Source organism: Prunus dulcis, chromosome 6 (genome assembly GCF_902201215.1).
Source record: "Prunus dulcis chromosome 6, ALMONDv2, whole genome shotgun sequence".
NCBI classification, from domain to species: domain Eukaryota; kingdom Viridiplantae; phylum Streptophyta; class Magnoliopsida; order Rosales; family Rosaceae; genus Prunus; species Prunus dulcis.
The window spans coordinates 27,715,758-27,740,797 of record NC_047655.1 but is presented as its reverse complement, the minus strand read 5'-3'; the positions used below and the strand labels follow the sequence as shown (position 1 = coordinate 27,740,797).

Sequence of the window (25,040 nt, the reverse complement as noted above, 5' to 3'; positions counted from 1 at the left end):
CTAAAAAGGATATATTTCTTTCAATGGAGCAGAAAGCCAGTGTTGGTCATACATGTTGCGTTCATCAGCCTGAACCACGAACATGACTACAGCCCTGCACATATATTTGGAGTTAATCGTACCTTTATTCACTTTGCTGAAAGTGGCAGCAGCAGAAGGAACAAATGAGACATTGTGTCAGCTCTAACCTTGGGTTATTGTATTCCGTCCAAGCTTTAGCCAAAGCCTCTACAAACTGACTGGCTGCAGGATTATTAGGAACTCTTTTGGAATCCAATCCAAGAAATTCTCCATAGTGGTTAAGTAAGCTCCTGGAAAATGAGAAGCCAAGGGTAAAATACTTGGTAATCTTATTATGCTTAATTTTTTAGCATTGGATACGAGAATATCAACAGATATACACACATACAAATAAATATCAACATGGTTTGGAAGAATATAATGAAAACCTATGTGGCTAAGTATAGAAATTTCATAGGATACTTCTTCCAATTGCAATCGTTTAACTTCGAAGGAAAGACCTGGACCCACCACACCCTGAACCTTTACTAGTTGAACCAACGGCCAAAAGATTGTTTTGGAAATTGATAATCGAGACCTTTATGCATCCAAGACTCAAAATATGATTGATTTCTACGTTTGAAAAGCACAAAGTTTAACTAATAGAAATGGATAAAGTTGGAAATATAAACAGAAAAGTAGAAAAGGAAAACTCATTAGTGCTCTACTTTTTCACCACCAATTTCTTGTCCTCAAAATAAGGGAAGATATAAAGTTGGTGATCAGAAGAACGCTCTCTGCTCTCTGTGATCCCAAATCTTTAAAAAATGCATCTGGTGCACACCTACATTGAAGAACCCTAATTCGACTCCACTCCATAAACTTCATTTATTGTTTAAATGCTATTATTTCTACAACTACTAGATTTAGAGCGAATCAGGTATCACCGCGTGTAGTGAAACCCTAAGCGTTCTTCTATCACGCAAAGGAACCCTAGATTTAATACAAGAAAAAGGTGTGAACAGAAGAATAGGGCAAAGATGCTCACCCTTATTAACACAAGTCTATCATCACGCCGAGAATGAGGAACCCTCGGACGGCACCATCGAGATCTCGTACATTCTCGATGTGTTTCCCTAAGCAAAAACACATCCTCTTCCGATCTAAATACAAAAACCTAGAATTAATACAGGAAAAATGTGCGAACAAAAAGATCGGGTAACGGCGCTCACCCCTATGGACGACATCGTAGAGATCTCGTGAGTATCGTCTCCATTGACGGTGGCTTGCGAAGCCGCTTCGTTCTCCTTTGCCATCGAAAAGCCCTAAACCCAAACGATGCTAGTAATTCTCAGTTAGTCGTCGTCATAATTGCGAAAGTAAAAAATGAATTCCTAGAAAAAGACAGACGCACAATTTTCTCTAGCAAATCATAAACTCGGGCCTTGAATTTCTAGAGAAATCTTAACCTTGGGCCCTGATTGTCTGAAGAAACCCTAGCCCCTGGGCCTTGATTGGAAAACCACAATAGATAGTAGAATGAGGCCACGGAATTGGCCTCATGAATGGCCCAAGGCGGGTCCGGATAGTTATAGTACTTCTACCGTGGTAAAAAGACCTTCTTATCCTTGATGTTTTAGACTGAAATGAAGACGTGTCCATTTGTCAAGTGTTTTCTTTATTAACAAATCAAAAGCAATAATTTTTTTTCCTTAATTATATTAATTTTTTAACCAATAATTGTTTACTTTATTAAATGCAAAAAACATATTGGGTGGAATGAGAAAATGTATTGTACATCAAATTGCCATGTCAGCTATCAAATTTCAATTTCAATTTGACATTTCTCTTTGGAGAGAGCTGCATGAGATCAAATGAGCTCCTTGCAAATTCTTGGAAGACAAAAGGACAGTTTCTGAAGAATTGCAAAATAATGAAAACAAATAATTGCTAGAATGCTCTAAGTATTATATTCCTGCATGACTCAAGCTAAAAGTTGAATTTAACAACCAAAAACATAGCTACATACACATAATTAGTTCGATAAATTGAGATATGCTCAGTTTACAAAATTGGTTAACAGCATTTATTTCGTCATCAACACGGTACAGTAGATCTAATGGTGAATGATTTCTTGCTTAGAGAGAAATCCTCCCACAAAGACGCCAGAAAGCTTTATCATGGAAGAGAGATTTTTCAAATACCCAGATATCACGGACAAGGACCTACAGAGCGCAGTAAGCATATTAGCATCACAGAAAAGGGGGGAGGGGTAAGTCACAGAACATGATAAAAAAATTAATCAGCAACCCCATAATACAAAAGATATTAATGCACTTTACCTCCTTTGATTTATCTCCAGAAACAATGGAACCATTTGAGTCGTATGCTTCGAACTTCTGCCGGAGAGAAAAAGGAAAAAGAAGTATTCTCAGTGGATGAAAGTTCTGAATTAAAAGCAGTAAGTTATATGCAGTAAGTTATGAACAGATAAAAGTGGTCCTCAGTTCAAGCAGACAGTGAAAGAAAGTGCCATTGCAAGGATAACATGATAAAATGAGTCCTGAGTCCAGCCGCCCATATACCTGCTTTGTCAGAAACTCAAGTGTAAGCTGTATGAACACCTTCTCGAGATCGTTCCGATCAACACCAATCTGTAAAAGAGGGGAAAAGGCATTCCATATAAGACACCCGGTGTACTAAAATTTAAGGAAATATTCAATTGTTACAATTTTTCCTTGGTAAAGCATCCTAATTCAATTCTGTAAGAACAGGATGGAGTAACCTTCCTTGGTTAAGCACCCGGTGTAATAATATTTAAGGAAATATTCAATTTATACTCTAATTAGACAAGCAATTACCAGTCGTGCTCGCAAAGTTCGTATTTTCACAACTGGTTCCACCATTTCCCAGTAGACCTTATTCCATATGGAGTCTCTTTGTTTTATTTCATTCTTTAGTTCCTGTAAACGAAAAGATAATAAATAATGTCTCAGAACCTCAATAGCAATCCCTTTACATCAGAAAAAGCGGTATAACTACAGCAGAAACCGAAACTAAAAAGAACAGAAGCATACGGAAAACATTTTCTCTGTAACTGCTTTCCTTAAAGAATTTTTGTCCCCATTTGCCATTAGAGTATTTATCTGGAGAAGAAGGTGAATAAATTAGCTACAGGAAGAAGATCATACAGTGCAGCTGAAAGAGGCAAGAGAAAATTGAAAGGCCAAAAAAAAAAAAAAACAGCTAGACTAGAACATAAGAAATTTTCGTTTAAATTGGAAGTAAGAGTTAAAAGGGCACTACACTATTACAACTATTTATAAAATACAGAATGCATAAAACCTAGAGAGAAGAAACTAAGTAGGAAAAGACAAAGATACCTCCTTATATAACTGTATCGCTTCTTTGTAGAATAAATTCTTTGAATAGCCCTTCTTTCTTAATTTAGTAATGGCATATGCACTTTTGAGCTGAAAATTGGAAAAACAGAAAGATCTCAAACATAGATGTTGAATATTAGGCCTAAATTGACTGAATTATAAATAATTAAACTTCTGCATTCTAAATTTAAAATGAGTTACATTCCTCTAACACCAAGGCAACATAAATAAATTACAGCGGATGGCATCAGATAGCCATCCTAGTAGTAGTCTATGCATCAAACCAAAACATAAAAAGGAGTGGAATTTAGAATCAAAATATGGGGGATGGAGGACAGCCATGAAAGAATAGAAGAAAGAAGCTTCAACAGATTAACCAAAGGCTTGAATCAATAAAAGAAGATAGTTCTGTTTAAGCTGAATCTCTGAATCTTCACCTCTAAAACTATATCTTCTTTTGTTCTTCTCCACCCACTTCTTGTGAACCATCTGATACATAAAACATCAGAAAGTTCATATATAAGAACAGGATATTATAGAACAAAAATATAAGTAATCAAGTCTTAACAGTTGTCTAGGGAAACTGAAGCTGAGAGAGTTTCAATGATTACTAGTGAGTGACTCTTGGTAGAGTACTAGAGTTCCATCAGTATGCAGGCCTACTCTAGTTACCACAATCTACAAGATCAATAAAATTCACTTTTGAAGTAACTAACCTCTTGAGAAATGATATTTTTTCACGAGGTGTATAAGGCTCGTAGATAAACCCTGGACTCAACATGGCAACTTTAAGAGCTCCCTGCACATATCATAAGGTAACCACAAAGGGTATTATCGTTTGTCTTGCATATGAGCAGACTAAGAAAATTATAATTCCATGGGCTGTTTTTTTATGAGCACAAGATGACAGATACAACTCTAACCTGTAAAAATGGATACTCCAGTAAAGCAGAAATGGAATACACTAACAAGAAGCAAAGCACTAACCTCCAGCCACATAAACTGAACCGGAACAGTTACAGTATGAACAGTTGAGCAAAAAGATAGCATACCATTTGTCTTGCTTGTGCAGGGGATTTTACTTGTGTTGATAGCAACCTTGTGTCATTCCAGAAGATGGGTAACTCAACAGCCTAAATTCAAAATAAAGAAATGATAAAAAGGGAAGCTCAATGAATTGCAACATTCACCAAGGGTTATAGACACATAATAAAAAAATGAGCATGGGCATCCAACTGATTCAAGTTATAATTTAGAAACTCACCATTGCAGACCGCAATGTGATAGAACTTCCATGGGTCCAAGGAAGGGCTCCATGGCCCTTGTTCCGGCAGTAAAGTTCAGGGACTGATGACAAAGAAAAGTATGTCAATTGCTAAAGAATTTTACGCAAACCCAATAAAGTAATGAGAAATTACTTCACGAATGCCTCTTGCAGAAATTTACCAGTTGAAATACCACTTGCATAGCTTCTTGAGCTTCCAAGCCTGAAAAGTTCAAAAAAATACCATCTTTTAAAATTGGTTTGGCAGCATCAATACCAATTTCATTAATCAAAAGAAGCATTTTCAATTCCCCTCCATTTTGCTTCCATTGTGTCATCTCAAGCTTTGAACAAAAAGTAAAATTTTCAATTCTCCGAGACCAAGCAGGGCATTAACCGATCATTTCTACTCACAGATGGGGCGATTCTGATATCTGAGCCGTACGATGGAGGCCTCGAATCCGATGTAAGCTTCTGAAAGCCATCATTAATCACAAATCTTCGAAACCCCAATTTGAGTTTCTATCAACAACATGGAGATCGACAATAGAGAGAGAGAGAGAGAGAGAGAGAGGTTTTGTGTTTTCATTAATAGGGTTTAAGGAGGAATTATAAGGTGCTTCGCAGTGTACCAATATCATGGGTCGATGGAGGTAATGAAATTTTTTAATCCTTTTGCCCTTTTCAATAAATAAAATTTTAAATTTTCTATTAAAATAACAGATTATTCTTTTTCTTTTTTTTTTTACAGAGGAAGGAAATGAGTAAACTCCAATTTATTATTATTTTTTTCAAATGAAGTTATATCTTATTTCTCATCATTTTTTTATGTTATTTTATTTCATCAATACTTTTTTTTTTTTCACTTAGAAAACATCATTAAGTCATTAGGCACCTCTGAGAAATTGGAGATAGTTTGCTTCATCATATAATATGCTCATTTGCAACAGGCACAAGGAAGTTCAAGCACTTATATTGTGAGTAAATTGACTATAATACAATTTGAAAACTATTGGCATTTCTATTTCCAAATTTAAGAAAGAAAGAGGAGGAAACTTTGCTCAAATGTTCTAACTACAGCACCAGCCCCACTCTCTCACTTTACATACAGACAAGAACAACAAGCTCCTAATAAGTTTATTTGTGCATCAAAAAAATAAAAAAATAATTAGAATAATTACTTTTACTGTATATTATTTAGCCTTTGATTTCAAGGAGTATGTTCTGCAGCTTCTGCTGCACCACTTGGTGAACCAGGAACAAATGGAACAAAACCCCGTCCACCGAACACCGGTCTCATGAACTTGTCATCAAATTTTCTCCACAAGTAGTGAACAGTTGAAGTTGGATGAGTCATCAGCAGCCTGAAGCTACTTCCCTTTCTGGCTGGCTGGCTGTTGCCTTCCCCACTTGGCTCACCTGGTTCCAGGAACAGAAGCCTTAAGTCTTCTAGACTCGGGATATCAGTTGCATCTGAAATGTTTGGTTTTGCATGTTGCAACAGCAGAGCTGAGATTAATGGCTTTGTTATGGAGCCAAAGACCTGTTTGGATTGCCAAAACCAATTTCAGTGACCAAGCACAAAATGGAGCTTAGTGCAATATAAGTAACAGAGACAGAAGCAGGCATACCACTGTGCTGAATAGAACAACAATTATGGTACTGGTTATCATCAAGGAACTATCTCTTGTCGACGTCGAACCGGAGCTGTCTGCAAACTGCATTAGTAGATTGTGGAAGTCAGAACTTGAGAAGAACCCAAATACATATTGATATGTTAGGACTTGAAACATCATCAACTTACTTGGTTGTATGACAAAGCAATAGTGACTGCACCTCTCATTAGGCCTGCCCACCACATAATAAACTGGCATTTTCAAAAGAGTCAGTCAATTTGGAAGAGCAGTTGAATAACAATTACCCAAGCGCTTAGGTGCTTCAGATTAGTACCTGGTTACGGAACTCGATTTTCGTACCCTCTCTTTTCTTAAAACAATTTGTAATGTTTGCAATTGGGAAAACAAATGCTGCCCTTCCGATTAATACGAGTGCAAACAACAGTGAACTGACACCAACTGAAGTTCCTGGACTGAACCAAGGAGAATGTTACAAGTCAGGCATAACATGTTTCAACATTAAAATTGAATTTTGCAACTTTTTACCTCAATTCATATACAAATCTGCCTATCAACTACAAGCTCTGGAGTGTGAAAGAGAATAGTAAGGTTACCTTGCATTGCTGGCTTTCCATTTGTCAATGTCCAAGGCATCCATACCAACATAAAGGAATATAAACGTTTCTGCAATGAATGACATTGTTGCAAATGCATGTCTGAAATAACCAAACAATACAAGATTACGATATATATCGAGTTTCTTTCGTTCTCATACTAATGTTTGAGATTAGTAATTTACAACCAGCTATCTTTGGACTCCTCGGTCAGAAGGAAATCAAAAGAGGATTCTGTTCTTACTTGGTTGTTATCCTTGAGCTTTCTGTAACGTTGTGCCATGTGTAGTGGGACATAACTATGCCACAGAAGAAAACGGTCAAAATCCCACTGAGACCCATAAGCTGCAAAAGAACAAATTTGTTAATATTGAGATCACAATGTATCCAGTTAAACATTACATACTACAGAGATCTCAATATTTTCAGAAAAGAGGAAAAGAAAACAAGACTAGTACTTGAGTAATTCATATTGAGATTCTTTGTTTAGGTACCTCAGCCAGCATGTATGACAAATAAGCCATAAGCATCATGAGGGCACATTCACGATCTGTAGAATGTCTGTTGGAAAGAGAATCACAATTTCAGGGAAATTGGTAGAAGCAAGTTTCACAAGAATTTGAAGTGTTTGCTCATACCTTCCAAAGTAAAGTGTTTTTATGATATAAGCGCTAAGTAGGCCCGCCTGAAACATTGTAACAAAAGAAAGTTAGAACATAGATGCCAATAAACTAATGATTCTGTGCAGTAACTAAAACAACCAGCAATCAACTTACTGCTATACCAAGAGCAGTACTGGTGAAGAAGAGGTAAAGAAAAGTCCCCAACAATTTCAAGGCTGTAAGAGCATCGATGTCGCTAACGTCTAGCGATTGTACTGCATTGAAAAGCACAATGGAGGTAGCATCATTCACTACTCCCTCACCGAAAACGACACTGTAAAGAAAGGGCGTCTCATCTTGATTAAGAACCTTTAACATGAGAAGAAGATGAGGCGTCAAAGCTAGACATCAGTTCAAGAAACATGTGTTTGGAATGAGACTATAAAATTACCTGCAATGTACAAACTGAATCAGTTGCTGACAATATGGCACCAATAGCTGCACACAAAGGAACCAGTAAGCACAAAATGATCACTATAGAGCCATGAACAGAGACATTTAATATCAAGACAATGATTCAGAGGGAGATTTTTACTCACCTAGGAAATCTTGAAGGGTCAGAGTCGTGAAACCAAATCTTTTGAAAAGAAAATAGGCGCCTACACAGTTTTCCAAAAAGAGCAAAGAAGGAGTTAGTGTTCAAATATGTTGTCAGTATATAAATGTATAGTGGAAGTGGAGGAGAGATTGCAAGTCTTTACCTAATGATATGAGGCAGAAAGAAATTACTGTACCAACTATTCCAAATAACAAAATTGTGGTGAAGTTCTTGAAAAATTGCTTTTTCTTGACCTGGAAACTGAAGAACGATCAAAATAAGAGATCCAAAACCGATTTGGGTGAAGAAACTAGGTATCAAGCATGTCCAATCAGAACCCATGTGACAAGTTTCAAGCTTTGCAGTCAAAATACAATATTCAAGATCTGAAATTTATCTTCACCAAAGAAATTTCAAACCCCACATTAAAATCTATGTTGCTTCATTGAGCATTGCAGAGGACTGGAGCCTTGAAACTGAAATACAAGAATTGCATAGAATTGAGATTTCTTCATACCCAGCGTTGAAAATGATTGGGGGAAGTAGATAGAGGAAGAACAAGTCTTCACTAAAGATCAGAATACGCGAACTCTGGAACTTGGTCACCAGCAACACCACAAGCCCAGCAACCAAACCCTGTTTCCAACAACACGCAGCACACAAATATATATAAAAATAAATGATTGCATAGAAAAACTATGCGACATAAACAAAGGGTACAAATTTACATACCAAAAGAAGGGCAGTGATGGATTCATTGGCCCATCGGTTCTCTTCCAACAAATGACCAATTATGATGCAAGCGCAGAGGAGGGTGAAGAACACACATATTGCAGTAACAGTGCTGGTGCTGAAAATGGAATCTTGCAGTGGCAACTGAGACTGTATGGATTCAAGAGCTGCCATTTTTGGGTTTCTTTTGCAGCTGAATTGGTGGGCATTCACCTGGTCGGTTCTGAGAGTTGGAGAGAATATGGTAGGAGAAAGAGAGTTTGGATCATGAAAAAAAGAATCAAGTTTCTACAACTTATGAGGCTTGTGTTGTGTAGCTGGTTTTGGCTTTGAATTTAAGACCAGGAGTGGACCAGAAAAAAATGGAGGGAAGAATGGTAGTTGATGATGGGATTTGGATCGCCTGCAACGAAATCTATTTTCAGCTGCTGCAGTTTGTCAAGTGTCACTGCGTGTTTGCTTGTCATTCTTTGTTCTGTTTTCTCTTTCTTCCCCTCATTGGCTTATTGGATGGGATCAGTTTTGAGTTTTTACACGGGGATTTCTTAAGAAGGCTCTCCTGTTGAAAAGGGAAATTAATGATTCACATATGAAGTTGGTGTGCCCATTTAGTTGGAGACTAATTAATCTTCATAGTATTGTATGTTATTAAGGAGAAGTTTGGCAGTTTATTATTTTCTTCTTCTTGTATTTAATGAAAAGAGTTAAAACGGTAAATGTTAGTTAGACTAGTTGGTCAAGATAGTAAGTCCATTTTCAATATCAAAATTCGAGTCTCCCTCCCTTTAAATTATGCGTCACCCTTAAACACCAAACCTCACTCAGCCACTCACACACACACAGAGAAACAAAGAAAACCAAAAAGATAGGAGGACCTGCGTATGTATGATATGATTGAATTGATCATTCAAACTCTAAAGCCTCCTCATCAGTTGAGCTCCACACAGATAGACAAACGTGGCTCTTGACACGTTCCAATCAATTCAAATCTTTGATTAGATCTATCTCTATTTTTTTTTTATAATTTATTTGGGTACTAAAAGCCTTCTACAACTGAGTCTGGGGGTGATGAATGGATATATATATTGTCAAAGTCTTTGTAGGCCCAGCATGGAACCATTGAGTTGGGGTCATTTTCAAGTTTAATTATACTGATTTCATTCAAACACATGAAGTTGATGATGATTGATTTATTGGTAAGAAAAATACGTAATGAGCACGCACAATTAACTTGATCAATGTATCAAGTTTAGACTATCGTTTATATTAAAAAAAAGTTAGTCTTTGTTTGTTTGTTTTTTCCATTTATGAGGAGACAAGAGAAATAAAATCATTGAGATTTATTTAAATAATTTCAAATCATGAAAATCATATCAAGTCAAGATCTGACTATATGTCAGATTTTCTTAGATTAAATAATAATTTTTGGATTTGAGGTGAGGGAGGGAAGAAAGGAAGATGCTCTACAAAATAGAAAATAAAACACTTGTTAATGATGAGCTCGATCGAACATGGCCAGGCCACCATATCTGTATCATAGCTTGATAAGAATTATATATATTGGAAATTAGAAGGTGCTCCTTGTCAAATCTCAAAATTTTAAGCTGCACTGCAATGCAAGCCGCCGCCTTTCAAATTCAGCCTCCTTAAAAAGACACTATAGAACAGTCATGGATATGGCAGCAGACCGAAGCTTCACGCCGTCATCGTTCCACTTCAACTGCGGGGCAGTTGCTCCAGCAATGTATGTCTGTAACAGAACAAAGAAGAGACAAAGATTTAACTTATCCAACATAAACATAGAAACCATTTGCATGAATGATTCTATGACATGGGACATTTGATAAAGAATCTTTGTTATGCAAGTCTGGTATATATTTTGCTCATCCATGATTCTTGATAAGAAACAAGTAAGAAGTGTTCTGGAAGTATGTGTTGACAAACCTTTCCACCGTTGACAGCAGCTACAAGTGCTGCATGCTGTTCTTGTATACCAAACTCGTAGAAATAGTAAGTCCTGAAATGTGTCACGGCATTGGGACAACATGTATCAGGAAAGATTTTGAAAATCCTATTTGCAAAAGCGGCCAAAAAGAAGTTATGCTTGCTTCCATATGATGTTCCAACAGCTATAATTTTACAAGTAGAAGGGAGTATATAGCATAACAAGCATGGCTTCTTTCTTGAGAGAGAAAAGAGAGAGATATTGAACTTACCTGAAACCTTCTTCTTCCTTTATCTTTATGGTTCGAGCAGAGTATACAGTTGATCCAACTGCAATTTCAGAATTATTAGGATTCAGAATGAATACCATATATAACTGGAGGAGATACTGAGAGACGCAAACTAGAGGCCCAAGCACATTCCATATATGAGTTGTCAGGACAAAGAGAATGTATATCTAGATCAACGCTTACAGAAAATTAAAGTTATATATTGAAGTTTTTGGTTTACAGAATCAGAGAGGCTGAGAAAACAGAAATCATGCTACAATATACCTGGAATGAAGATTTTTGCTGCCTCCTTCAAGGAACCTAAATCTGTTATGTCTTTGGCCTGTCCAAGTTAGCATATATTAGATAAACTGTACATTGGTATTTATCAAGCAGTTTAGAAAGAGTACATAACAGAATCGCCAAATATGGGTTCATACAAGATATAATGGAAGTTGTTATGCTTCTAAAACCTGATCAGCCATGAATACGATGGTTACTTCACTCTAAGATATCGATATATTACAATGCTTATGTCTTAAGAAGCCAAAATGTCTGAAGGGTCGACAGGGAACCAAAGGCGAGAATTACAACAGAACATTTCTGATAAGTGCATATTTTATAAATGCAAGAGTCATGTCACCCATGATACAAGAGCTGAAGAGAGAGGGGAGAAAGAGAGCTAATTCTAAAACATAACTATCAACCAAATTCATGCATCTAATGAGAAGGTTGGATGACAAAAGCTCAGTAAAAAACCACTCTAAGAGGAGCTAAAGCATGTCAAATATAACCACAGAAGCTCAACACCTCCAGATTCCATCATTCTCCTCACACAAAGAACAGAAAACATAACAGTAAGCCTATGCAATAAAACACTACCCTTATACCCATCAAACATTCCATTTGGCCAACCACCACCTCAATCAACATAGTGGTTATAAACCAAAAATTTCAAAAGAGAATGAGAAAAAGGCACAATATCCACCAAACTAACGCGTTACTGTTGTTAATTCAAGTGTGTGCACACACATGTGCTAGTAATATAGCTAATAGTAAATAAGAGTGCACACACTTGTGCTAGTAATATAGCTAATAGTAAATAAGAATAGGAGTGGGACAAATTATAGTAAATAAGAATAGGAGTAGGACAAATTATATTAAAAAGTCCATGATTGTCACTACAAACCTCTAAAAAGGTTATCTTGAGGGAATTGGATGGGCGAATAACAACACTCACAACCTCATATCTGCATCAACCAATAACAAGAAGAAAAACATAATAAATACTAAAACTAATAAGAATCACTGGAAAGCATCCAAAAACAAAATTATTTGTCAGCACGTTCTGTATTGTTAGTTTGCTTCAAGTAAATATAAAAAAACTTCGAAGATGTAAATTTAAACCATAATGAAGCAAACAAGTTATAAAAAAACTTTCAAGAGTAGGGAACTTGTGAAAATAGCATACCCATCAGGAGATGCAAAACGTGCCGCAAAGGTCTTGGGCTTTACCTTATCTCCATAAAGGGACAATCCAGTATTGTAATCCTAGAGTTTAAACATATAAGCAGCCAATTAGAAAATCGTGAATGAGAGGAAGGCAATAATGTAACAACCCAAAAGCGAACAAGAGTAGGTCAATAATGAGAGAAAGGCAGTAGATTTACATTCACCAAAAACAAAAAAAAAGCATTAGATTTACCAATTATGAACCTTAAGTACACAGAGAAACGAAAGCTTCCCTTATGTGCATTCCCAATTAAAATTGACAATGAAGCATAAAGCCCCTAACAACTAATGCGATAATTTCTTTCATGGTAGAACATCTGAGCAGACAATTACAACGATAACACTGACATATTTCATTCCATAGCACTGAAATAAGTTTCTAGTCAAACATCTCTCTCTAGTCCAAAATTAAGCATAACAAATGGATGCCAAAACGTATCCAACTTGGAACCATTCACTGAGTAATCAAAACATATACTAGAACTTATAAGGAACAAAACAATTTTTACAAAATACATGTGCTTTAAGGTCATGTACCTCAGGCTCCGAAACATCCTGAAACTGAGGAGGGACCCTAATGGCAAACCCATCACCGAAGAACTGGAACCAAGATTTCGTGTTAGCGATGCCGGAAAGGGATGGTCTTGGAGGCGCTGAAGCTTCTGGTGAAGAATGGGCAACTGGGTATTGCTGAGGGGTCAAGGAAATGAGAAAAAGGGAAGTGCTTTCGAGGATGAAGCGTCTTTTGGAGGTGGTAGAGTCGGTGAGAGCGATCGTAGGCTGTGGTGGAGTGAGTTTTGGGGTGGTGGTTTTAGGGTTTTTGGGAGGAACTGGTGGGTGGGGAGGGAGGGAGAGAAGAAGAATGGCCATGAGACAATGAGGATGGCATTCATGGCTGTTGAAAATTTGGAGGGAGATAATGTGGGGACATGACCTGGGGTTTTTGTATGTCAGGATTGGGGAAGTTGGCTTTAGGTATTTGGATCAATGGAAAGGGTAGTTTTGGTTATTTGAACTAAAATTGGTCAAAAAGTTAGAGGCTTTCCCACTGATGTGGCACAAAAAGTTACACACTTGGCTCATTTCATCTATAAAGTCCAATTTTCTCCTTTCTTTTTATCAAGAATTCAAGAGATATCAACCAAAATAGTGATGTGTTCACCAGGAGCCTTTGAAACAAACAGAGCCTATACGTTATCCACATTCAAATTCAGCCAACCAATCCAAAACAAAAGAAATCCAAACCACCCAAAAAACAGAAGAAAAAAATGTAGAGAATCACACTCATTTTCTCTCTCACTGTTTCGCCATTTCTAAATTCTATTTGCTCACCATGGAAACCATTCTTTCTTCTCCCTCACTCTCTCCTCTCTTCAACCCAAAACCTTCTTCTCCTAAGACGCTTTTGTCCCCCTCTCTCCAACCCAATTCAAAGTCCCTCCTCCTCACAAAACCTATCACCTCAAGCCTCAAAAAGCAATCTGTTCCATCACTCAAAACATCTTTGCCAATACCCAAGGACTGGTTCTCTTATGCCCAGCAAGGACTAGCAGCTCTTGCACTGTCTTTAGCACTAAACTTTTGCCCACTCTTGCCTAGTGGCAATGCACTAGCATCTGAGTTTGATGTTCTTAATGAGGGACCACCCAAAGATTCCTATGTTGTTGATGATGCAGGCGTGCTAAGCCGGGTGACTAAGTCGGATATAAAGAGGTTGATGTCGGAATTGGAATATAAGAAGAACTTCCACATCAATTTCATCACTGTTAGAAAGCTCACTGTAAGTTGTTTCAGTTATTTATTTATTTTTTATTATTATTTTTTATAATATTGTGTTTTATGAATTTTGAGTTTTCTGGGGTACCCTTTTGAGTTTTGATGATGATATGATTTGGTTGCAGAGCAAAGCTGATGCTTTTGAGTATGCTGACCAAGTTTTGGAGCGCTGGTACCCTTCTGTTGAAGAGGGCAACAATAAGGGCATTGTGGTGCTTGTCACCAGTCAAAAAGAAGGAGCAATCACTGGTGGCCCTGCATTTGTCCAAGCTGTTGGAGAAACTATCCTTGATGCAACTGTATCAGAGAACCTTCCTGGTAACCATGCCTTTACTTTTCAATGTTTTCATTCTTCAAGCAACTTTCTTTTTTTGGGTTGCTACTATTTCTTGTTTCAAGCAATGAATTTTATTGTATATGCCGCACACACTACCGTTTTAGTTTCTAAGACTTTGCAGCTAAGTTGATGAGCTTATTGGATGTGTGATTGCAGTCTTGGCTACAGAAGAAAAGTATAATGAAGCTATATTCAGCAGTGCCAATCGGCTAGTTGCTGCCATTGATGGGCTTCCAGACCCCGGCGGCCCCAAGCTTAATGACAACAAACGCGAATCCAATTTCAAAACCAAGGAGGAGACGGACGAAAAGCGTGGACAGTTCTCTCTTGTAGTTGGAGGATTGCTGGTGATTGCCTTTGTTGTTCCTATGGCGCAATACTATGCTTATGTCTCAAGGAAGTGAGGGTGGAATTTGCTCAGTTAGATTTGTCTTTCAATTGTTTCCCATTAATTTCGAAACAACATGTATAACATGCAGTTATACAAATAATCATATTAAAATGGTTGTTGAGAGACTTGCAATCAGAGGGGATCCTTGGTCTTCTTGATATTTGTAAAAATTTATAATGGAATTAAGTTGTACCTATGACTAACTTAAGGTGTCTGCATTATTTTACTACCGAGATTAAGACTTGCATGCTTGAACGGGAGTTTTTAAACTGAAATATGCTCTTCATTATTAATGAATAAGATTAATTTTCACCAGGAGAACACACTCAGTTTTTACAGTCTTCATCCAATAACGAATGAGGTAATGAAATTGCTGTTCTACCGGCTTCTGTGCACTTCAAATACATTTGTGAGAACATAGGTTTGCAGTTACATTAATGGCTTAGCATTAGAGTTTTCAGGCAAATGTTAATATGTTTAAGAATAACATATTGGGACTTCAGAACTTGAGCTTCAGAAGGAAAGGCATTTTGTCTGAGAAAGGCGGATCAGAATATTTTCCGCTGAGTATCTTTGATGAGACAAACTGATTTGCAGCCTCTGTGTAATGAATTCCATCCCAACTAACATAGTCAGTACTATCACTGCATCCTTTGGCTGTGACAGAGGTTCCATTCAAGGTCTTTGTTTGTCCACAGGTAATCTGACTGTCATAGTTCAACGGCGGACCTCCATACCCACAGCAAGCCATAATAGGTTGTTCAAATCCTGCAGATTATAAATCATAAAAACCAAACATGAGATTATTAAAGCAGAAACGTTGCCAATCAAGATATGAACAACTTAAAGGTGTTGAGATGTGCTAACCATATCGGGAATAATTTGAAATGAGTTCATATTTTATTGAAAAGATATCAACATATACGACTTTTGCATCGGTGTATTGGCCTTGCAACTTTTTAGTGAGGGCATGAAGCTGCAGGTTGAAAAGTTTTGCAGCTTCGTTGTGGGAGCTGACACATCCTCGTTCATCAAGCCTTGATGGATTAGTTCCAAACTTGGCAACATTCTGAGTCAAGCATCCGAGAGGACCTGTGTTGTGTATCCAAAAGTTCCTACCCCCTTGATCATATAGTTTCTGAAAAATAGAAAAGAAAGAACCCACAATAAGAAAACAAAGAATGAGAGTTTGGTGTCATTTTTATCCAATACAAGTTTGTGCTGCTGATAATTTAAACTGAAAGCATCAATCAGCCTTGTTGTGTTACTGAACTGACCTTTAGTCCTGTTTCAAATTCTGCCAAAATTGTTGGAATTGAAGCAAGAATCTGATCCAATGTTTGAGAGTAAAATGCACCAGCAAGATCATTTTGGCCTATATCGAACATGTAAAGCCCCTTCGAAAAGAAATCTTCTGTAGGCAGATACTTGCTAAAGTTCTTACCTAGATAACAAAAAAGAAAGAAATAGTTGGATATCTTGTCTAATATTCATATGTTTCCTTCACTTAAAGATCAAGTCTTAAGAAGATTCAAGAACATACCTTTAGCTAGCAATTCAAGAACCCTGGCTTTGAATCTAAGAAACTGATTGACCTGGATCCCAAATGAAAATGGGCAGATGGATGTTGCAGTTGCTGGAAGTATAGTTGACCCAGCAGCGGCAAAATTGCACCCTTTTTTGAAACTTGGCAAGCCAACTGAATCCAAATAGGCATTTAGAAACGGAAGCTCCATTGCATTCACTGCAAACATTATACTCGAGACATAAGGGCATATTCATATGTGTGTGTGTATATATATATATATATATATATATATGAATTAAATGCAGCAGAACAAAGATTAGAGGAACAAAATTGAAACATTACTAAGAAAATCAACGATGAGACGGCCATCAGAGTATCTCCCAGATGGGTTTTTGAAATAAATCTGTCCATTAGGAGAGAGAAGGGTTTCAATGCCAGCAGAAACAAGATTGCCAGTGTCAGAATTTGAATCACCGAAGTTGAAAACAGCAGGGTGGTCGAAGTGAATGGATTTGGCAAGAGGTAAAGAGATAGAAATCAGGGTGAGAATTTGGAGAATACGGGTCTTGGTAGCCATGGAGATTGGAAAGTGAAACAGAGGTTAACAACTTCTTAGGCCTATAGCTTTCACTTGTATATGCAAACAACAGCAAAATATATACTCTATGAAACCTTTCATGAAAAGTTTTTGTTTGGTGAGCAGTGGGGCTCATCCGTAAGTTGTTGGTTTGCTTTCACATCTGGAAACCCAAAGGCCCCAAGACGGAAGTGTTTGTTGGTCAGTTGCAATATATTCATATATTATAAACGTATTCATGTATGCCAAGATTTGGATACCATTCTAAATGTATTATATTTAATTATTTAAACATATTGAATATAACATTTTCTAGTATTATTGTTCATTCAAAATCATTTCTTTCCAATACCTCCGTCCGAATGGAAACATTTTTTACATAAAAAGATATGACCACAGGATAATTAGACAAATTATGAGAAGTTTTGAACAGCAAATGTGAGAAGTTTACTGAGAAAATCTATCATGAGGCGGCCGTCAGAAAACCTCCCAGATGTAGTTTTGAAGTCAGTCTGTCCATAAGGTGGTGGGAGCTGGAAACCAAGGCCAGCAGCGAGCTCACCAGTGTCAGAGTTTGAATCACCGAAGTTGAAAACGGCAGGGTAGTAGAACTTTGACTTTGAAATAGGTAGAAAAATGGGAAGTAAGGAGAAAATTTGGAGGATGGAATTCTTGGTAGCCATGGATATGAAAGCTTAATCTTCACGGATGCGTTATGTAGCAACCACCGAATATCATGTGTCACATGGTGCCAAGTTTGGAAATACTTATATGGGGACATGGTGAAAGTTTGCTTTCAGTCTTGGAAAGGCTCAATGAAGCCAAAAAGCAAAGTTTATTTGTTCAATTACTGTTTTACCCTTCGATTGTTGAACACACTCGATACCCAAGTTTAGCCAAAAGTATATTTACAACTACAAAACAAAAGTAGAAACCCTAACAAGTACATAACACCAAGATAGCGGTAGTATCCATTGTGTTGAATATTATTTTAATCCCATCTTAGGAATTGTAGAAATAATCGACGGTGGTATTTAAGCTAAAACATGAAGCACGATAGAGCAAACAAGGTTTTCAAAATTTACTTGTGATACAAATCTTAGGATTTCATTTATATTATTTTTTGATAAAGTGATATTTTAAATTACTTTAATATACGAGGACGGAGATCGAATTCGAGATTAAAGAGTTGGACACACTATCTTATCCAATTAGTATTACTCGCGCCTGCAAGGGTCTGCTTATATATATATATATATATATATATATATTTTAATATTTAAGTACTTAGAAATAAGTGCATAATTAAAAATTTTATTGCACACATGTTTGTATTCATTCACGATTTAATATTGATTTCCGATAGGGCATGTGATGAGTGAGGATGAGAATGAACTTACTGAGAAAATCTATGAGCAGACGACCATCAGAAAACCTCCCAGATGACGATGGAGGTTTGAAGTAGGTTTGTCCATAAGGCAGTGGAAGTTGCCAGCCACGCCCAGCAGTCATCTCACCTGTGTCTGAGTTTGAATCACCAAAGTTGAAAACTGCAGGATAGTTGAATTTAATTGACTTTCCGACAGGTAAAAAAATCGCAAGTAAGGTGACAATTATTTGGAGAACGGAATTCTTGGTAGCCATGGATGAAAGCTAAATCTTCATAGAATCACAAGAGAGACAGACAGACAGACAGACAGAGAGAGAGAGAGAGAGAGTTAGCTGCAAATTTTATTGATCTATTGAACACTGACAAAAAGTTAAGCAATAAACGAGTATATATAAGTTTACCCTCTATTTATAACAGGTGACCTAACCGCTAATGCATCATCACTTTTTGGGGTAAATTGTACATCAGAATTCAGGTTATGGAGCCAAAGCAGGGGTGGAATCAGGAATTTTTTTAATGAGTGGTTTAACTAAAATTTTTAGTTTAAAATCTAATAATTTTTTTTAAACAAAAAAAGGAAGCAAAAAATCAAAACTGTAGCTTACACGTTTATGATCTACACGTGGATGCCAGTCATTGGTTTAAAATAACAGAAAACAAAATTAAAAAAGCCATCAAGAATCACATATGATGGGCCATATAGATTTTTTTTCTTAAAAAACAGTCAAACAATATAGGTAGAATATTTTTAAATATATTTATATATCCAAAAGGAGGTATATATGATACAAGGTTGTAACCTTAGGAGGGTTATATAAGGAAATATAATAAAATCCTAGTAACACAATATCTGTACAAAAAGGAAATAAATAGAGTCCTAATAAACTATAAAATAAATCTCCTAATTAAGCTAGAATTTTGCTAACAAAAACTCCCCAAAAGGAAGCAGACTTCTTATTGTTGGCCAATATAGATATAGGTTTTTCCTTCAAAAGCTACCCGGACCACAGTCCACCTTAGTCGTGGCTGTGGTTCCGTCCTTGGAGCCAAGTTTCCTTTTCTTTCTATTTTTCTATTTTATTTATTTTTTAATTTATTTATAAGTTTTGGTGAAATGCCAAATTTCCTTTTCTTACCCAAAGAAAAAAGTTTGCTTTGAGATTTCGAAAGGTTGAATGATTTCATAAAAGCAAAGTTTTGTTTGTTCAATTAATGTTTACCCTTTAACTATTCACTATCAGATACTTTAATTAGTTGAAGGGAAATTATATCCACAACTAATGTACTTATAAAATGTACATCAACAACATAGATGCTAACAAACACCATCTTATATTCTGCTTAGTGTATTGACCAAAAAAAAAAAAATTTCTGCTTAGTGTATGCAATTTGAAGGGGCATATTCGGGATTGCAGAAAATTACTTCTTAAAGTAAGAAATACATGAAGATGAAGCACCGGAGAGCAAGCAAGGACTGAAAATTTTCCTTAGACGAATCTTGGCTTTTTTATACGTTTGCATGTCCACACCACACGTCTAACAAAACTTTCCCTTTTGTTTTTTTGGTTCGATTATAGAAAGTCTGCCAATTACTGTTTCATTTCCCTGTCACTAGGGATTCAGCGAACGATTTCCACGTAGACCAATATTTAAAGAAGTTGGGTTTCTTCTACCCAAAAAGAAGAAATGGGCCTCTTTATCCAAAACACTTCCATTTCAAACCCAATTGCAAAGAAACAGCACATTTGACATAATCAAATCCCAACTAGACATAACACTATTATAGCCCAAATAGGAGAGTCAAGACCAACCCAGATATCTCCTTTTCCGTAGCCCAAATAGAAGTCAAAGTCAAACCTCTCATAGCATTGACCAAACAAAGAAAAAAGCCCCCCTGGCCAAAGATCAAAGACATGGGATATTTGATGGGCACAAACTCCTCTAGCAAAAAAATTATATAGCTAAGCTAGGACGTGTTAAAAATCACAAATTTTACTCAGTTTAAGATAAATTCGTGGAACTAGGCCTCGTGTGTGTGCGCCAAGCTAGAAAGCATGTAAAGCAACCCACAACAGGAAGCTTAGAAACTCTCTCCAAATAAGGTGGAATTCAAATTCTGGCACAAACTGTACAAAATGGATGTAAGGGCTCTTGCAGTGCTTGAGATGAGCAATGTTCAATTGACCTCACAATTCAACAACTTGATAGAGGAGAGTGACCTCACCCAAGACACAAAGGAGCTGAGAATTCCTGGGAGTTTATGCACAAGACTTGAAGTATTATTGTCTCCAGCCTCTTTGCCTGCTGCATGAGATCTTTCAGCAGCTGCTAATCTCTCCTTCAGACCCTTATTCTCTCTCTTAAGCTGTAACAGCATAAAATCGGCGATAAAACTCGTTTTTAAGACAAGTATATGAGGTTGCCAACATTCTCACTACAAAGTAAATGGTGTTCAAGACAACTTATTGGACTAGATCAGATTGTTTATCAATAAGGTTCAGCTAATTCAGTGGTAACGTGTACCTCATCGACAGTGGATGCAAGTTCTTCCACTGCTTGCTGCAATGAGACAATCGTCTGTGAAGTGACATCCTCGAATGCTGAATCCAACTCTTCAGATGAACAAGGATCAAACAAAATGCCATTCAATGTGAACAACTCCTCAAGTAACTTCACATCTTCAGCATCAAATCTCTCCTTCAACTATGTGTATGCACGGAGGTTGTGTTAGAAGAACTATAATAAAAGTTCACATTGACAATTTTACAAGAGAATTCTATCTAACCTTGTCAAGGATTATATCGCATGACTCATGTTTAATTGGAGATGATGCAAGTCCCTGTTTTTTAGCACATTTATCTTCATTACACTTGACACGTGGTGACATCTTGATATGCTTTGCCCTGGCAAAATGTCATATCCAAAATGAAAAGTAAGATTAAAAGTCAAATCAAAAATTTTCTTTTTGAGTCCTAATTCGTAATTAATCAAGTTGATTTTCTTTTTCTATAGAAGAACTAGATGCTCAATATATCTTACGCAATAATGAAAGTTTTGCTCTTGGGGAAGTTGTAACAGAGAATACATCCTTACGGTGTGCTCAATCAAGCTATATTAGGGACTGAGGGCAAGAGGATAAGAAAACACAATACTGAATGGCGTGCATTATAGGTTTTTGAATAATATATACCTCATCCCAAAGCGAAGAGTGGACAGACTCTCCAATGCATTTGAAGGGCTTGGTGAGCAACAACACAATAATGCAGTGCGGGAGTTTCCTCCCTGCAAGATGAGGACCAGTAGATCTTCAATACAAATAATTGACAATACTATGGTGAAAAGGACTTGAGGGAGGAAACTGACCAGTGAATCTTGTAAAATCCGAGTAAGCTTGGAATCACGAAACGGAATGTGGTTCACTTTGCCTGGTGAACCACATGTAAGAGCATTTATCACATTACCAAGGACTGAGAGGGACTTGTTGATGGTCTTGGCTTCTTCAAGAACTTTTCCCTCAGCTCCAGTTTTCTCTACTTTCTCGGATCCAGCCAAGTCGACAAGAATTAATTTTCCAGTTTTCAACCTATCCACAGATTCAAAATGTTCAAGATCATACAGCCAAAGACTTAGACACCAATATAAAATACAAAATTTTTACCTGTCATCTCTCTTTATTTCTTGGTGAACTGTGAATATGTAAATACAATGGCTTCTGCTGCTGGCCATGTTCATTTCTATGTCTGGATTAAGTTTTGAACACAGTAACAGAAAGTGGATAACATTCCCTTCCAAAAAAGAATGCTGCTATTATACTATGCAATTAAGAAACAACCAGAACTGAAAAAGAAAAGCAAAGGACACGGGTCTCCCCCACAGCTCTGTTAGCTATGCCACTCTGCATTATAGACATCACTGTTAAAATGTAAACCATAAACTACAAACTGACAGAGATTTCTGAAGTAAGTTTATCTTACAGATAGGCTTTGTAATGCTTCTGCAGGATCTGACACAGAGATCTGGAAGAAGGGAAAATGACGAGCTGTTTCTCAGTCCGAAGGCAATTTACGACATATATTGCAGAAATATTAAACGTCTAAATCCTATACAACCAGGATTCAATCTGTAGTCATCTCAGTTTTCTTGGTGTCAAAAGGATTCTAGCAAGCAAAACATTAAAATTTGAAACATGACTGGATTGATTGAAACTTTTTTCACTTCTAGGACAAACCCCATTACCCAAGACTAAGATTTAAAGTGGACAGATTGAACATTAGAAGCCTCAGTTGAACTCTTGTGTGTGCACATGCATGTTAGTAGAAATGAACCAGTGAAGGTGGTAATCAAGCCTGTTGCATTGCTGCCAACAAACGTTGCCAGCTTGTCTAGGTGTATAATTTAGCATATAGTATCATGATAACCTATATGAAAAATAGTCTCTATAATTACTCCTATTGATATCATGGGCATACAATTATGCACATATTTCTTCAAAAGCTATGGATACCTCTGTTACTCCATTCAACAATATCCCCTGCGATTTACTCTCCTTAATCTGTATGTTGTCTTTTGATAAATCAAAAAGGTCCCTGAGTAAGAAGTGTAGTTAACACTAACTGAAACTGTAGTTATTAGAACCTTCCCAGAGTTCCACCATATTCAGCTTACTTTATACCCCAAAGAGAATGTATTTGAGTCAAATTGAGTCATTCCACTTCTACATACCTTACTTTTTCCATGTAGATCTCTACCTGAAAGAGAAACGAACAGATACAGAAAATGACATCAGTAGAGACATTGCAACTTGCAACCTGTGTTTATAACCCCTAAAGGTAAGCGTATCTTAATACCATTGACAATTTGATTGAGTGCTTCATTGTTCCTCCAGAAGATTTAATGCAATCAAACAGTCCCTCAACTACTCTTGGAAGTAATCCTCTCTTCTGCTCATCACATACCAGTATGCTAGGCCCCTGCACCAAATATGCAAACATTACTATGCGTGAGCTTAATTAATTCAATATCTATAACAATCATCTCAATAACACTGTGATACCCCAGCCTCACCTCCATGCTATATGTCTTCCCAGCTCCCGTCTGTCATTAGTTACAAAAGGTTTGTAAGTTAGAACCAACAAAATAACTAAGACATGCAATTACTAGACAGAAAGTGAACACATACATACAGGCAACCACCATACGGAGAAAAGTTAGACAACGATGTCCTACCTGCCCATAAGTGATGATCGTCCCATTGATTGCGTCAACAGCATCTGTGTCATGGTCACCGAACATAAATAGAACAAAGAGCACAGTATAACCTTGTTGGATATACATCAAATCAATAATCCAAACTAGATTGTCCCAAGTAGTAAACCCTTTACTAGTTTGGCTGCTACGAAAACCTAAGAAAAGAGATGAGGAGTACTCTCTTGCTTCTTTGTTTTTTCTTTCTCTTTTCAGGAATTAAGTAGAGAATCCACAATGTATCCATTAATATAAGAGCTAACAATCCACAATATTTTTACCTTTCACAATAGGCCAAGCTAGAAATTCATAGACTTGAGCTTGCTTGGATTTCTCGTAGAACACCTTATCAAAGCTAAATGTAAATTCTTCATCCTTCTCATCCTAGCGTACAACAATTCAAATCTCTTAACATTTATTTCTCAAACGCACAACGTATTGACCAAACAAAAATAGCAGAGTTAATTTTAAGAAATTGAGGAATACATGGATGCATGAGCTCAGAAATGGAAAATGTTCCATGGATGGAAAGAAAAGAACCTTGAAGAGGAAAGTTTCAGCGTCTATGCATCGAATGCAGACTGTATCGCCGTGATCTCTTCTCTCTTTGGAGCTCAAAGGTCTGAAACGAGCACAAATTGTCATACTCGACATTGTCTGACCGTGCTAAAACGCTAAATTTGATCCAAACCTGCAAAAAAAATCAAACACAAAAAGAGCGTCGGTTCTTATATTAGAAAGACAAACTCATATGACTGTTTGGCTGACGATAAATTATAAGAAAATCAGATTTCTAATACAAGATTGATGCTATTTGGTCGCTCAATATCTGGAGAAGTCTTAAAAATTGAGCTTTACGGTTGTGTTAGAATCAGCCTAGAATGTGAAAATACGATTCGAAATTCAAATGATGTCGATTCATTTTCTCAGCAGCCAAACAGCTAAAAGAGTCGACCTCAAGCATTCGTGAATAGTGAGCTTCGAAATCTGTTTGGCTACTGAGAATTCAAATAGAAAAATAGAAATCAAAGAAATAAAAGTAGCGAATCTCAGATTTTTCTGCAGTTTCCTACATTTTCTAGGCAACCAAACAATCAAGAGAGATCGAGAGAGTACTTCGGGTTTTACGCGCGAAAAATGAAAGATGAAAAGAGTGCAAAACAAACTACAAGCGTTAGGTTACCGGCGTTTATAGCTTCGAACCCAACCCAATATGTGACAGAGCGACGCGTCGTTTTTTAAAGATGGCAAGACTGACGCATC

At 36.9% G+C, this 25,040-nt stretch overlaps 6 protein-coding genes and 1 long non-coding RNA gene across 11 annotated transcripts; 1 reads left to right on the top strand and 6 right to left on the bottom strand.

Moving 5' to 3' along the window:
• Positions 1 to 9: 9 nt before the first annotated feature.
• Positions 10 to 1,534, bottom strand: LOC117631701. The gene is made up of 4 exons (XR_004586349.1): positions 1,233 to 1,534; positions 1,049 to 1,163; positions 189 to 311; positions 10 to 94 (listed from the first exon to the last, which is right to left on the bottom strand). It is a non-coding gene; the product is annotated as an uncharacterized LOC117631701 (long non-coding RNA).
• A 359-nt stretch (positions 1,535 to 1,893) lies between these two features.
• Positions 1,894 to 5,227, bottom strand: LOC117631700 (39S ribosomal protein L45, mitochondrial). Of its 3 annotated transcripts, XM_034364979.1 has the most exons (12): positions 5,062 to 5,227; positions 4,830 to 4,870; positions 4,648 to 4,730; positions 4,436 to 4,516; positions 4,100 to 4,182; positions 3,821 to 3,872; positions 3,384 to 3,473; positions 3,078 to 3,146; positions 2,862 to 2,963; positions 2,586 to 2,654; positions 2,343 to 2,399; positions 1,894 to 2,225 (listed from the first exon to the last, which is right to left on the bottom strand). In XM_034364979.1, exons 1-12 carry the CDS (start codon positions 5,133 to 5,135, stop codon positions 2,139 to 2,141), a joined length of 888 nt encoding a protein of 295 aa, XP_034220870.1. In that variant the 5' UTR covers positions 5,136 to 5,227; the 3' UTR covers positions 1,894 to 2,138. The 3 variants fall into 3 exon arrangements, with proteins under 3 accessions (XP_034220870.1, XP_034220871.1, XP_034220872.1); XM_034364980.1 differs by lacking the exon at positions 3,078 to 3,146; XM_034364981.1 differs by lacking the exons at positions 3,078 to 3,146; positions 3,384 to 3,473.
• Positions 5,228 to 5,602: 375 nt separating this feature from the next.
• On the bottom strand, positions 5,603 to 9,264 carry LOC117632510 (sodium/hydrogen exchanger 1-like). Its single transcript, XM_034366008.1, has 14 exons — positions 8,810 to 9,264; positions 8,595 to 8,713; positions 8,241 to 8,338; positions 8,079 to 8,138; positions 7,931 to 7,977; positions 7,654 to 7,848; positions 7,516 to 7,562; positions 7,372 to 7,438; positions 7,122 to 7,222; positions 6,878 to 6,979; positions 6,598 to 6,736; positions 6,452 to 6,514; positions 6,279 to 6,365; positions 5,603 to 6,190 (listed from the first exon to the last, which is right to left on the bottom strand). Exons 1-14 carry the CDS (start codon positions 8,981 to 8,983, stop codon positions 5,858 to 5,860), a joined length of 1,632 nt encoding a protein of 543 aa, XP_034221899.1. The 5' UTR covers positions 8,984 to 9,264; the 3' UTR covers positions 5,603 to 5,857.
• A 997-nt stretch (positions 9,265 to 10,261) lies between these two features.
• LOC117631685 lies at positions 10,262 to 13,509 on the bottom strand. Its single transcript, XM_034364963.1, has 7 exons — positions 13,072 to 13,509; positions 12,494 to 12,573; positions 12,212 to 12,272; positions 11,308 to 11,365; positions 11,026 to 11,083; positions 10,754 to 10,826; positions 10,262 to 10,559 (listed from the first exon to the last, which is right to left on the bottom strand). Exons 1-7 carry the CDS (start codon positions 13,402 to 13,404, stop codon positions 10,467 to 10,469), a joined length of 756 nt encoding a protein of 251 aa, XP_034220854.1. The 5' UTR covers positions 13,405 to 13,509; the 3' UTR covers positions 10,262 to 10,466.
• Positions 13,510 to 13,694: 185 nt separating this feature from the next.
• LOC117631884 (UPF0603 protein At1g54780, chloroplastic) lies at positions 13,695 to 15,293 on the top strand. Its single transcript, XM_034365217.1, has 3 exons — positions 13,695 to 14,314; positions 14,436 to 14,628; positions 14,804 to 15,293. The coding sequence occupies exons 1-3, from the start codon at positions 13,868 to 13,870 to the stop codon at positions 15,049 to 15,051; spliced, it is 888 nt and encodes a 295-aa protein (XP_034221108.1). The 5' UTR covers positions 13,695 to 13,867; the 3' UTR covers positions 15,052 to 15,293.
• Positions 15,294 to 15,320: 27 nt separating this feature from the next.
• On the bottom strand, positions 15,321 to 18,790 carry LOC117631883 (GDSL esterase/lipase At1g54790-like). Of its 3 annotated transcripts, none has more exons than XM_034365214.1 (5): positions 18,544 to 18,790; positions 16,582 to 16,782; positions 16,316 to 16,482; positions 15,906 to 16,176; positions 15,321 to 15,806 (listed from the first exon to the last, which is right to left on the bottom strand). In XM_034365214.1, the coding sequence occupies exons 1-5, from the start codon at positions 18,785 to 18,787 to the stop codon at positions 15,538 to 15,540; spliced, it is 1,152 nt and encodes a 383-aa protein (XP_034221105.1). In that variant the 5' UTR covers positions 18,788 to 18,790; the 3' UTR covers positions 15,321 to 15,537. The 3 variants fall into 3 exon arrangements, with proteins under 3 accessions (XP_034221105.1, XP_034221107.1, XP_034221106.1); XM_034365216.1 differs by lacking the exon at positions 18,544 to 18,790 and adding an exon at positions 17,595 to 17,863; XM_034365215.1 differs by lacking the exon at positions 18,544 to 18,790 and adding an exon at positions 16,909 to 17,326.
• A 1,748-nt stretch (positions 18,791 to 20,538) lies between these two features.
• LOC117632603 (kinesin-like protein KIN-1) lies at positions 20,539 to 24,431 on the bottom strand. Its single transcript, XM_034366131.1, has 15 exons — positions 24,318 to 24,431; positions 24,059 to 24,161; positions 23,760 to 23,803; positions 23,598 to 23,627; positions 23,381 to 23,503; positions 23,256 to 23,281; positions 23,038 to 23,119; positions 22,508 to 22,549; positions 22,395 to 22,428; positions 22,192 to 22,267; positions 21,897 to 22,116; positions 21,724 to 21,815; positions 21,319 to 21,436; positions 21,057 to 21,236; positions 20,539 to 20,898 (listed from the first exon to the last, which is right to left on the bottom strand). The coding sequence occupies exons 1-15, from the start codon at positions 24,429 to 24,431 to the stop codon at positions 20,710 to 20,712; spliced, it is 1,473 nt and encodes a 490-aa protein (XP_034222022.1). The 3' UTR covers positions 20,539 to 20,709.
• Between the last annotated feature and the right edge of the window lie 609 nt (positions 24,432 to 25,040).